We start from the raw sequence: 13,316 nt of genomic DNA, 5'->3' as shown, positions 1-13,316 counted from the left end.
TTAGATCACACATTTTCCCATTTAATAGGTAAGGAGCTGGCCTTTTAACCTAAAAATCACGGTTCGAGCCCCGGTGGCCCCTGCCATAGTACCCTTAAAAGGTACCTAACCTGCTTACTTCGTATAACCGCGTAGGATGTATTTTTTAAAAAAAAAAAAAAATTTGGCACTCGGTGGGAAGGGGTTTGCAAAATCTTAATGTAAGTCTAATTAGTTCCAGCACTAGTGCTTTTAAAAGACCTTTTTCTTTAATGGGGGGTTTCCAAAAAATGTGGGGGTATATAACAAAAAGGTTTAGGGTTGGGTTGTTGAGTCTTTATTGTCCCAGGGGGGCTCTTCTGCGCATAGAATTACAGAACTTGGTTGCATCGGGGGTCACCAGGTTTCTATTAACTGCTACATTAGATGCTACCTCCATGCCAAAAGGCTATGTGGAATGGCTTCAGGAAAATGGTTTTACTGGGAGTAATTGATAGTTTCAAGAATCTAAATAGTCTCCTTTGTCTCATCTACTGTGGTCCTGAGAGATGACATTAGAGCTCTTTGGCCAAGCATAGCTGTTATTTCATTTGTGGCCTTTCTGTTAGCTTGAACTAGTCTGTCCATTCTCCTCTGATCTCTCATTAACAAGGTGTTTTTTGTTTATCACACCATTCTCTGTAAACTCTAGAGGCTGTACTGCATGAAAATCACAGGAGGGCAGCTGTTTCTGTGATGCTGGAACCACCACATCTGGCACCATCCATCTGGCACAGTCAAAGTCGCTTAGATCACACATTTTGCCCATTCTAATAGGTAAGGAGCTGGCCTTTTAACCTATAAATCACAGGTTCGAGTCCCAGGTAGGACACTGCCATAGTACCCTTGAGCAAGGTACCTAACCTGCATTACTTCAGTATATATCCAGCTGTATGGATGTAATGTAAAAAAATATGTGACAAAAAAGAAGTTGTGTCACTCTGGATAGGAGAGTTTGCTAAATGCCTGTAATGTAATGTCTATATTGAGTTGCAGCCACATAATGTGCTGTTAGGAGTAGCCTATTTGCATTAATGAGGGGGTATTCCGAATAAATGTGCCGGTATATAACACAAAGGATATAGGTTTGGTGTTAGTTAGAGTCTTTATTGTCCTCATGGGGGCAGTCTGTACTGCAGCATAGTATATAATAAATAGCAATGACTATATTTATGACAACAGATAAACATTAAAATCACTGCAAAACGTATCACTATTACTTATTAAGAAAGCCAGTGACACTAGGGATAAAAGAGTGTTTAATCCTGTTTGTTTTTAACATAGGGATCCTATTTTAAAATAGGGAGCCTACACCGATCAGCCCAACATTAAAACCACCTGCCTAATATTGTGTAGGTCCCCCTCGTGCCGCCAAAACCGCTCTGACCTGTCGAGAGTTTTTAAAATCATGTGGAAATAATTCACCCTCTAACAATATCTTGGCTTTTTATAGCCCTGTAGCAACTAATAATGTAATAAACTACCAACAGTGTAATAACTCCCAATAATGTAATCCATTTCAAATTTTTTATGTAGTAAAAACCAATAATGTAATAAGTAGTAGTAGTAGTAGTGTACTTTATTGATCCCCGGGGGGAATTTGCACTGTTGCAGCATAAAAGACAATAAAGTAACACAATCAGATACAAATTTACAGTAGATACAAAATATCAGATACAAATATACAGTAGATACAAGTATATACAGAAATACAAATATACCAGAGGACACCTTCAGAGGTGGAGACGGGTCAGAGCTGTTTTGGCGGCACAAGGGGGACCTACACAATATTAGGTGGGTGGTTTTAATGTTGTGGCTGATCGGTGTATATCTGCGCTCTGAGGGAAGTAATACAAATTGATTGAACAGGGGATGCTGGGAATCCCTCAGAATGGACTGGGCCTTCCTTATAGATCCTATCTGATACATCTGGGAGGGGTCAGCTGTATCAAATGATCCTGCCAGCTAATTTTTCAATGTTGGCCAGTCGACTCTTGTACCTAAGATTTAGGTTACCAAACCAGCAGATCATATTAAAGGTTAAAAGAGATTCAATAAAAGACTTATAAAAGATAGTCATCAGTGTTGTGTCCACCTTGAAACTTCGGAGTAATAACTATTAAATGGGGAGAGGAGGTGCTTATGCAACATTGAACAGGTCACTGAAATAAAAGGTTATTGTTGTATGTATTCATCTCATAAAAAACACGTTTTCAACGTACAAAAATGCCAAGTTACTCAAAAGTATTGATATCAAAATGACGCCAAGTTACGGTACTACAAACAATGTAGGCTATCTTGCCTCACCGAAATTTAATAACATGTATTCCAAAGCAATGCTACCCAATATTTCCTCAATTCTTTCAAGTCACTTGGCCCTGTGTTTTGTAATCTTACCATATTACAATGTCATGCAAACGTTGTGTCAGATCAAAGTGTCAAATATTTCGTATTGCCTCATGGAACACATTGAAATTCATGTAGAAAACTGCTGGTCAGTCACTACAGGAAGCATATTTCTCCAGAAAACATATGTTTATACTTGCTTCTGAACTGAATTTGACTAAATGTACAAGTGATTGTATATTTGCAACGTACAATAAATACATGTAAAATACATATTGTACATACATACATAGAGAACTTCTTTATCCCCATGGGGACATTTCCCTCGCAGCATGTTACATTCACATTTACGAACAGACATTTATACCAAGAAACATACAATCATTCACGCAACAGAAAGGCTGGCCACCAAAATACATACATACCAATACAAATTGGACATATAGATGCCTATTCAATCAATCTTGACTGTGAGAAAGCCATCCACACATATGTTTGGCCTGTCCATGTACTGCACGCTTATATACACACAGGGCCAAGTGACTTGAAAGAATTGAGGAAATATTGGGTAGCATTACTTTGGAATACATGTTATTAAATTTCGGTGAGGCAAGATAGCCTACATTGTTTGTAGTACCGTAACTTGGCGTCATTTTGATATCAATACTTTTGAGTAACTTGGCATTTTTGTACGTTGAAAACGTGTTTTTTATGAGATGAGAAAATAACAAGTGTGAGATAAATTAGGCGAAATGATGAAATTGCGTAGTTGAAACAATATGTTTTTTAGCAGAATGGGCATGTTGGTGAAGGTTGACATGATCACAGACTATAGTGCGAAGTAAATGAAGTGACCATGAGCGAGCTTAGTTTCCTTATCAAACGGTATATATAACAGTCTGTATTTAACATTAGTTGTTGAAGTGGAGGGTTAAATAACGTGTGCAATCTAATGTACTAATGTGTTTTTCTCATGTTCAGTGCTAGTAGTTGTACTTATGAGTGAATCATGATTTTAAATGTAATGTTTTAATGCGGAGTTGCAGAATGTACATACGTAGTAATTGTTTGTAGCCTATGTGGCTAGATAGAGAACAGGGCGAGGTAACATGAATGTAGAAACGTGGCGTTTGCTGATATGAAGGTTTTGTACGGTAGCCAAGTGAAGAAATATAGTTAGTAGAAATGGCACAGTGGTGAACTGGTGTAACTTTTTAATAAAAGGAATATATTTGCCGTCATGAAATGCATATGGGTGGCCGGGAGTGAGTTTTGGTAAAGCAAATTTAAGCGTAAGAAAACGTTAGTGTAAAAGAGGAAATGATCTGCCTGAGGGCGAGTCGGGATTCAAGCTTTAAACCGGTTTACCAGTCTGTGGCTTTGTTAGTGCAGCACCATGCCATAGCTATGCAATGCGTGAAATATCATTAGCAAACCTGCCAGTGGTTTTAAAGAAGAACACAGGCCAGTAAGCACAGAAGAGCTCCCGTTGAATCCATATGGCTTAGCAATATTGTAGCCGGTTAATAACTGAACGGTGAACGGCGGGTAGATATGGTGCAAAAGCAATAATTGATAAGTAGTAGACAATAATTAATGAGGGTCGAAGCAGGTTAAAGAAACGTGTATTTAGCTGGGCTTGAACCTACGACTCTGTGTTCCCAAGACTGTAACCTTGCCCACTAGGCCACAGACAGACTAGCTGTTTAAACTGGAAATGTTTCAGAGTAAAAAGGTATGGGTATTTTGCGTGTGTATGCGCGTTTTTGATTGGGTCGTGTAGGTGAAGATTTGGCTGGTGTCAGTGAAATGTCCAATGGGGAGACATGTTGTTAGTGGGATAGGCGGCAGGAAAAATAAGAATGAGAAGAAGAAGAAGAAGAAGAAAGAGAAGAAGAAGAAGGAGAAAACGCAAAATCCCCTTAGTTTGGGGCTTTATTGTGTGGACATGTGAAGTTGTTTATGAATTCTCTCTGTTGAAATGGGGTCAGAATGCACAGAATTTAATGTTTTTAAGGGCCGAGTGTCTGTGGCTGTTGTGGTTATATCTGTGGAGAACCCTGAAAAGTGCCAAACTCTCGGTGCTGTATAGGTATGGGGCATGCCCCCGCCAAGGCGTAACTTGGCGGGATGGCATACCTGCCATCCCAATATAATTTTCTCTCATCCTTCTGGGACAAAGACATTCATGTTTGTCCTCTGTGGAGGATGTGACATTTCTAGTTGTATTTTCAAGCCTTCATGATAGCTTAATTGTCTCTGTGTCTATAATACATTATTGTCTTTAAATGTCATAAATTTGGATGTGAGATTACATGTTCTTGGACCTGGTGGTCTTTCCAATTATTTCCAGAGTTAAAATTAGGCTTTTTTTTTCATTTAAATTGTAGTAATAATAAGCAAAACTGCACTTAGAAAGCATTATTCCTAACTGATTGTTTTTATTTTTTTTATTTGGATTTTTATACATTTGTATTGCTATATATATTATAACACAAAAAAATAGAAAAAATGTCATTTTGAACTTTTTTTCCCCTGGATCTCAGGAGGATAAAGCTTAGTTGCTGATATCATTTTAAAATGCTCCCAAACTGCAGACCGCTGTCTGTTCCTGGCTGGTTCCATCTCTACACAATGTCTCAGATTCTTAAAGCAGTCACTGTGACTCACGAGCTCACGACTGACACAAACTGCTTGCTCTCCCCATGAAACCTGCGCCAAAGCTTTGCTTCCTTTGAGTCAGTTACCAAAGGGGTCACATGGTTGTGTGTACCGAATGAAGCTTCGGACGTCATTGATCACGTGTTTATGGCAGAAACTAATCAAGCCTCGGCACGCTGTTTCTAGTGCACTCTGGTGTTTTTCTGGACATGCTCCTGAGCTTCAGTATCAAGGGTAACACCACTCCTTTTGAGATGTCTGTATAGTACATGTTCAGGGCCCATTTAAATTCTGCATTGCTTCCAGTCAAAACTACGCTATATTGTGTGTCTCTGTGTGTTCATGTGAGTGTTCAGTATGTTCTCATTGTGGTGTGGGAATGGCTGGTTTAAGCAGCCACACCTGCCCTGGGTCAAGCTAATTAGACCTGGCCAATTGGATAATTGGTTAAGAATTAGATAATTGGCCAGGCTAATTGGACCCAGGAATAGGAATGGCTGCACCTGTGCGTAGTGAGGTAATCACTGCGCACAGGTTAAATCTGCCATCCCCACCCACACAAGGGAGCCTCTCTGTCATGACAGTGTTTTACATCTGCTCATTTGGCTGTACCATCTTGCCAAACCCTTGTAAATAAATGTGGACTATTTGAACATCTTCTCCCTGTGTCTCTGTGCTGGAGGGCCCCTAGGAAAGCCACTTCGGTGGCCTGTGGCAGGCGTGTTTGCCACACTCATGTTGTGTGTTTACAGGCTAATCTGGGTTGGAAGCCACTTGTGGTCCAGTCTGGTCAGGTGTGTTCCTGTCTCCTTAGATAGGGGGCGCTGTTTTCTAAAATGAGTCTCTCAGTGGAGCAGAGACCAAAGGAGGAACCCTCAGCACTGAGAGGAAGAGGTATAAATGCATGAATCAGATATTTAATGTGATATAAGTTAGAGCTGCAATAAGAGGACGAGTTTAACTAGAAGCTTTCTTCAAGTGCTGTGAGTTAGAGCTGCAGAAAGAGGATGAGTTTAACTGGAAGCTCTGTCTCCATGTGTTGTGAGTTAGAGCTACAGTAAGAGGATTAGTTTAACTGGAAGCTCTGTCTCCATGTGCTATGAGTTAGAGCTGCAGAAAGAGGATGAGTTTAACTGGAAGCTCTGTCTCCATGTGCTGTGAGTTAGAGCTGCAGGAAGAGGATGAGTTTAACTGGAAGCTCTGTCTCCATGTGCTGTGAGTTAGAGCTGCAGTAAGAGGATGAGTTTAACTGGAAGCTCTGTCTCCATGCTTTGTTCACAGGGTCCAGGTAGAAAGAGCATGGTCACCAGTACCCAGCTGTCTGTCTATGAAGAGTGATCGTTCAATGGAACATCCAATCAAGTTCAGAGGAGAGTTCACAGATGATCAAAGGTAATAAAACGGGTTCAAATAGACATTCCTGTGTAATAATACTTCAATGTTTCTGACAGGTTTCAGAAGTAGGTGGGTGTATTGTGATCCATTCAGGTGTAGGTGAGGTGTATTATGTCATGTTCCTGTATTCTGTGATTTAGAGCTGCAGTAAGAGGACGAGTTTAACTAGAAGCTTTCTTCAGGTGCTGTGAGTTAGAGCTGCAGTAAGAGGATGAGTTTAACTGGAAACCCTGTCTCCATGTGTTGTGAGTTAGAGCTACAGTAAGAGGATGAGTTTAACTGGAAGCTCTGTCTCCATGTGCTGTGAGTTAGAGCTGCAGTAAGAGGATGAGTTTAACTGGAAGCTCTGTCTCCATGTGCTGTGAGTTAGAGCTGCAGTAAGAGGATGATTTTAACTGGAAGCACTGTCTCCATGTGCTGTGAGTTAGAGCTGCAGTAAGAGGATGAGTTTAACTGGAAGCTCTGTCTCCATGTGCTGTGAGTTAGAGCTGCAGTAAGAGGATGAGTTTAACTGGAAGCACTGTCTCCATGTGCTGTGAGTTAGAGCTGCAGTAATAGGATGAGTTTAACTGGAAGCTCTGTCTCCATGTTTTGTTCACAGGGTCCAGGTAGAAAGAGCAGGGTCACCAGTACCCAGCTGTCTGTCTATGAAGAGTGATCGTTCAATGGAACATCCAATCAAGTTCAGAGGAGAGTTCACAGATGATCAAAGGTAATAAAACAGGTTCAAATAGACATTCTTGTGTAATAATACTTCAATGTTTCTGACAGGTTTCAGAAGTAGGTGGGTGTATTGTGACCCATTCAGGTGTAGGTGAGGTGTATTATGTCATGTTCCTGTATTCTGTGAGTTAGAGCTGCAGTAAGAGGATGAGTTTAACTGGAAGCTCTGTCTCCATCTGCTGTGAGTTAGAGCGGCAGTCAGAGGATGAGTTTAACTGGAAGCTCTGTCTCCATGTGCTGTGAGTTAGAGCTGCAGTAATAGGATGAGTTTAACTGGAAGCTCTGTCTTCATGTTTTGTTCACAGGGTCCAGGTAGAAAGAGCAGGGTCACCAGTACCCAGCTGTCTGTCTATGAAGAGTGATCATTCAATGGAACATCCAATCAAGTTCAGAGGAGAGTTCACAGATGATCAAAGGTAATAAAACAGGTTCAAATAGGCATTCCTGTGTAATAATACTTCAATGTTTCTGACAGGTTTCAGAAGTAGGTGGGTGTATTGTGACCCATTCAGGTGTAGGTTAGGTGTATTATGTCATGTTCCTGTATTCTGTGATTTAGAGCTGCAGTAAGAGGACGAGTTTAACTAGAAGCTTTCTTCAGTGCTGTGAGTTAGAGCTGCAGTAAGAGGATGAGTTAACTGGAATCGTCTCCAATGTTGTGTGAGTTAGCTACAGTAAGTAGTGTGTGTTTAACTGGAAGCTCTGTTCCATGTTTTGTGAGTTAGAGCTACAGTAAGAGGATGAGTTTAACTGGAAGCTCTGTCTCCATGTGCTGTGAGTTAGAGCTGCAGAAAGAGGATGAGTTTAACTGGAAGCTCTGTTTCCATGTGCTGTGAGTTAGAGCAGCAGGAAGAGGATGAGTTTAACTGGAAGCTCTGTCTCCATGTGCTGTGAGTTAGAGCTGCAGTAAGAGGATGAGTTTAACTGGAAGCACTGTCTCCATGTGCTGTGAGTTAGAGCTGCAGTAATAGGATGAGTTTAACTGGAAGCTCTGTCTCCATGTTTTGTTCACAGGGTCCAGGTAGAAAGAGCAGGGTCACCAGTACCCAGCTGTCTGTCTATGAAGAGTGATCGTTCAATGGAACATCCAATCAAGTTCAGAGGAGAGTTCACAGATGATCAAAGGTAATAAAACAGGTTCAAATAGACATTCTTGTGTAATAATACTTCAATGTTTCTGACAGGTTTCAGAAGTAGGTGGGTGTATTGTGACCCATTCAGGTGTAGGTGAGGTGTATTATGTCATGTTCCTGTATTCTGTGAGTTAGAGCTGCAGTAAGAGGATGAGTTTAACTGGAAGCTCTGTCTCCATCTGCTGTGAGTTAGAGCTGCAGTAAGAGGATGAGTTGAACTGGAAGCTCTGTCTCCATGTGCTGTGAGTTAGAGCTGCAGTAAGAGGATGAGTTTAACTGGAAGCTCTGTCTCCATGTGCTGTGAGTTAGAGCTGCAGAAAGAGGATGAGTTTAACTGGAAGCTCTGTCTCCATGTGCTGTAAGTTAGAGCTGCAGGAAGAGGATGAGTTTAACTGGAAGCTCTGTCTCCATGCTTTGTTCACAGGGTCCAGGTAGAAAGAGCAGGGTCACCAGTACCCAGCTGTCTGTCTATGAAGAGTGATCGTTCAATGGAACATCCAATCAAGTTCAGAGGAGAGTACACAGATGATCAAAGGTAATAAAACCGGTTCAAATAGACATTCCTGTGTAATAATACTTCAATGTTTCTGACAGGTTTCAGAAGTAGGTGGGTGTATTGTGACCCATTCAGGTGTAGGTTAGGTGTATTATGTCATGTTCCTGTATTCTGTGATTTAGAGCTGCAGTAAGAGGACGAGTTTAACTAGAAGCTTTCTTCAGGTGCTGTGAGTTAGAGCTGCAGTAAGAGGATGAGTTTAACTGGAAGCTCTGTCTCCATGTGTTGTGAGTTAGAGCTACAGTAAGAGGATGAGTTTAACTGGAAGCTCTGTCTCCATGTGTTGTGAGTTAGAGCTACAGTAAGAGGATGAGTTTAACTGGAAGCTCTGTCTCCATGTGCTGTGAGTTAGAGCTGCAGAAAGAGGATGAGTTTAACTGGAAGCTCTGTTTCCATGTGCTGTGAGTTAGAGCAGCAGGAAGAGGATGAGTTTAACTGGAAGCTCTGTCTCCATGTGCTGTGAGTTAGAGCTGCAGTAAGAGGATGAGTTTAACTGGAAGCACTGTCTCCATGTGCTGTGAGTTAGAGCTGCAGTAATAGGATGAGTTTAACTGGAAGCTCTGTTCTGTCTATGAAGAGTGATCGTTCAATGGAACATCCAATCAAGTTCAGAGGAGAGTTCACAGATGATCAAAGGTAATAAAACAGGTTCAAATAGACATTCTTGTGTAATAATACTTCAATGTTTCTGACAGGTTTCAGAAGTAGGTGGGTGTATGTGACCCATTCAGGTGTAGGTGAGGTGTATTATGTCATGTTCTGTATTCTGTGGAGTTAGAGCTGCAGTAAGAGGATGAGTTTAACTGGAAGCTCTGTCTCCATGTGCTGTGAGTTAGAGCTGCAGAAGAGGATGAGTTTAACTGGAAGCTCTGTCTCCATGTGCTGTAAGTTAGAGCTGCAGGAAGAGGATGATTTTAACTGGAAGCTCTGTCTCCATGCTTTGTTCACAGGGTCCAGGTAGAAAGAGCAGGGTCACCAGTACCCAGCTGTCTGTCTATGAAGAGTGATCGTTCAATGGAACATCCAATCAAGTTCAGAGGAGAGTACACAGATGATCAAAGGTAATAAAACCGGTTCAAATGACATTCCTATGTAATAATACTTCAATGTTTCTGACAGGTTCAGAAGTAGGTGGGTGTATTGTGACCCATTCAGGTGTAGGTGAGGTGTATTATGTCATGTTCCTGTATTCTGTGATTTAGAGCTGCAGTAAGAGGACGAGTTTAACTAGAAGCTTTCTTCAGGTGCTGTGAGTTAGAGCTGCAGTAAGAGGATGAGTTTAACTGGAAGCTCTGTCTCCATGTGTTGTGAGTTAGAGCTACAGTAAGAGGATGAGTTTAACTGGAAGCTCTGTCTCCATGTGTTGTGAGTTAGAGCTCAGGAAGAGGATGAGTTTAACTGGAAGCTCTGTCTCCATGTGCTGTGAGTTAGAGCTGCAGTCAGAGGATGAGTTTAACTGGAAGCTCTGTCTCCATGTGCTGTGAGTTAGAGCTGCAGAAAGAGGATGAGTTTAACTGGAAGCTCTGTCTCCATGTGCTGTGAGTTAGAGCTGCAGTAATAGGATGAGTTTAACTGGAAGCTCTGTCTCCATGTGCTGTGAGTTAGAGCTGCAGAAAGAGGATGAGTTTAACTGGAAGCTCTGTCTCCATGTGCTGTGAGTTAGAGCTGCAGGAAGAGGATGAGTTTAACTGGAAGCTCTGTCTCCATGTGCTGTGAGTTAGAGCTGCAGTCAGAGGATGAGTTTAACTGGAAGCTCTGTCTCCATGTGCTGTGAGTTAGAGCTGCAGTAAGAGGATGAGTTTAACTGGAAGCTCTGTCTCCATCTGCTGTGAGTTAGAGCTGAAGTAAGAGGATGAGTTTAACTGGAAGCTCTGTCTCCATGTGCTGTGAGTTAGAGCTGCAGTAAGAGGATGAGTTTAACTGGAAGCTCTGTCTCCATGTGCTGTGAGTTAGAGCTGCAGAAAGAGGATGAGTTTAACTGGAAGCTCTGTCTCCATGTGCTGTGAGTTAGAGCTGCAGGAAGAGGATGAGTTTAACTGGAAGCTCTGTCTCCATGTGCTGTGAGTTAGAGCTGCAGTCAGAGGATGAGTTTAACTGGAAGCTCTGTCTCCATGTGCTGTGAGTTAGAGCTGCAGGAAGAGGATGAGTTTAACTGGAAGCTCTGTCTCCATGTGCTGTGAGTTAGAGCTGCAGTCAGAGGATGAGTTTAACTGGAAGCTCTGTCTCCATGTGCTGTGAGTTAGAGCTGCAGAAAGAGGATGAGTTTAACTGGAAGCTCTGTCTCCATGTGCTGTGAGTTAGAGCTGCAGGAAGAGGATGAGTTTAACTGGAAGCTCTGTCTCCATGTGCTGTGAGTTAGAGCTGCAGTAAGAGGATGAGTTTAACTGGAAGCTCTGTCTCCATGCTTTGTTCACAGGGTCCAGGTAGAAAGAGCAGGGTCACCAGTACTCAGCTGTCTGTCTATGAAGAGTGATCGTTCAATGGAACATCCAATCAAGTTCAGAGGAGAGTTCACAGATGATCAAAGGTAATAAAACGGGTTCAAATAGACATTCCTGTGTAATAATACTTCAATGTTTCTGACAGGTTTCAGAAGTAGGTGGGTGTATTGTGACCCATTCAGGTGTAGGTGAGGTGTATTATGTCATGTTCCTGTATTCTGTGAGTTAGAGCTGCAGTAAGAGGATGAGTTTAACTGGAAGCTCTGTCTCCATCTGCTGTGAGTTAGAGCTACAGTAAGAGGATGAGTTTAACTGGAAGCTCTGTCTCCATCTGCTGTGAGCTAGAGCTGCAGTAAGAGGATGAGTTTAAAGTGGGCTATATACTTCGTAAGAAGTAGAAATTTTTGAGCAAAACAAAGCAATGAGATCAACTGAAGAACAAAAAGAGGTGATGTTGCGGGTTCGTACGTTGCAGTGTGCGAAGGCCTCCACGGTGAACTTTTGGAAAACTTCTTTCTTGTTCTCTGACCTCCCCCTCTCAGCTATTGGTCCAAATATCAAATGGTTGGTTAAGTCACGGTTGAGAGTTCAGAGGACAGACTTCACATCCTAATGTACGGAGAGTCGATGCCAATCTCTCTTCTGTAGAGATGGGAATTCTGAGTTCCCACATGTTTGATGAATTGTGCTACTCATTTCAGCAAGTCATCAAAACGCCTGGCACACATTCGGAAATAAGAGAAAGTGGACCCACTCATCTAAACTCCACATTTGCCGAATGTACAGACAAAACTCTCCATTCTCCGTCCTACTCTGATTTAGAGGACGAACGTACTATCTCCTTCGCCTTTTTTCTTCTTTTGCATAGCTAGATAAACTAAAGCCACTTTAAACACTTAACTTTTTGTTTTGTGTTGTGATCTCGCGTAGCCCTTCTCTTTAAACATCCATGGCGTAGCCGCGAGACGGAGGTCTGGTTGATATTCCAGCCCCGGTTAATAGCTGCCTCGTAATTATTCATGCCCCAGCAGCGTGGAGTGACTTTAAACGGTGCGGTGTTCTCACTGAGAATCCCGACAGCAGTGTTCGTGGACATGTTTGCCGGTGGTTCTCAATCCTGAAATTCTTTCTTCTTACTGAGTATACTGCCAGTTTAACTGGAAGCTCTGTCTCCATGTGCTGTGAGTTTGAGCTGCATTAAGAGGATGAGTTTAACTGGAAGCTCTGTCTCCATGTGCTGTGAGTTAGAGCTGTCTCTTAGCTATTATTTTGAAATGACGTCTTATGGAAATAAAATAGATACCCTAAATGACTTAACACAGAAAATGAATGGTAACATGAAATGTGTGGAGTTGTGAAAAAGTGCCAAGGTGTATGTAAACTTTTGGCCTCAACTGTATGAGGCATGCCCCACCAAGGCGTAACTTGGCTGAATGGCATACCTGCCATCCCAGTTTACCTTAATTCGGGTTGATGTTGCACACCTTTCCAGCACGATGCAATCCTCAGTGTTAATTTCCTTTTCTGCGTGACCGTGCTGTACAAATAATGCATTGCACACGCAAGACATCAGCGGACGAGGGATTGTACCATTTTAGGGAGGTCTACACGTACTATTAGGAATTAATTTCTGAGCCTGGCTACATATATGTTATTAGCTGATAAACTAGGAAATACGCAAGCATAGTTGTTATAGTTAGGCTACCTGGCTCAAACAATTCATATTGAGTTTGATGATAAAATGCTGTCTGTTCAACTGGCCTACCACAAGAAATACACCTCACTGAGTCAGCTATGTCAGTGGAGTCACTTGATCAGTGACCCACGGGGGCTGTTTCTAATTATTAATCTCTGTATTAAACATTCAGCGCTTAGTTGCATTGCATTCACGTTAGTCATTAGCTATGCGTTATTAGCCTGCCTTGCTCAGTGAACAAATAACTATTGCCTCATAGAAGAGTAGATACGGATATTCTCCGCCTTTGAAAAATTGACAATATCAAGTTGTCTCTGGTTAATTCATTGCCTCTTTTCTTTTCTAAA

At 41.9% G+C, this 13,316-nt stretch overlaps 1 protein-coding gene across 2 annotated transcripts; it reads left to right on the top strand.

The window, feature by feature from the left end:
- The first annotated feature begins 384 nt into the window (after positions 1 to 384).
- LOC135246192 (uncharacterized) lies at positions 385 to 11,378 on the top strand. Of its 2 annotated transcripts, none has more exons than XM_064319730.1 (9): positions 385 to 795; positions 5,840 to 5,919; positions 6,307 to 6,417; positions 7,022 to 7,132; positions 7,449 to 7,559; positions 8,158 to 8,268; positions 8,701 to 8,811; positions 9,783 to 9,893; positions 11,249 to 11,378. In XM_064319730.1, exons 3-9 carry the CDS (start codon positions 6,353 to 6,355, stop codon positions 11,361 to 11,363), a joined length of 735 nt encoding a protein of 244 aa, XP_064175800.1. In that variant the 5' UTR covers positions 385 to 795; positions 5,840 to 5,919; positions 6,307 to 6,352; the 3' UTR covers positions 11,364 to 11,378. The 2 variants fall into 2 exon arrangements, with proteins under 2 accessions (XP_064175800.1, XP_064175799.1); XM_064319729.1 differs by having other exon boundaries at positions 5,778 to 5,919.
- Positions 11,379 to 13,316: the final 1,938 nt, after the last annotated feature.

This window comes from Anguilla rostrata, unplaced genomic scaffold, assembly GCF_018555375.3.
Source record: "Anguilla rostrata isolate EN2019 unplaced genomic scaffold, ASM1855537v3 scaf0052, whole genome shotgun sequence".
Classification (NCBI taxonomy): domain Eukaryota; kingdom Metazoa; phylum Chordata; class Actinopteri; order Anguilliformes; family Anguillidae; genus Anguilla; species Anguilla rostrata.
The sequence above is the reverse complement of the archived record's forward strand: the minus strand, read 5'-3'. Positions and strand labels throughout refer to the sequence as shown.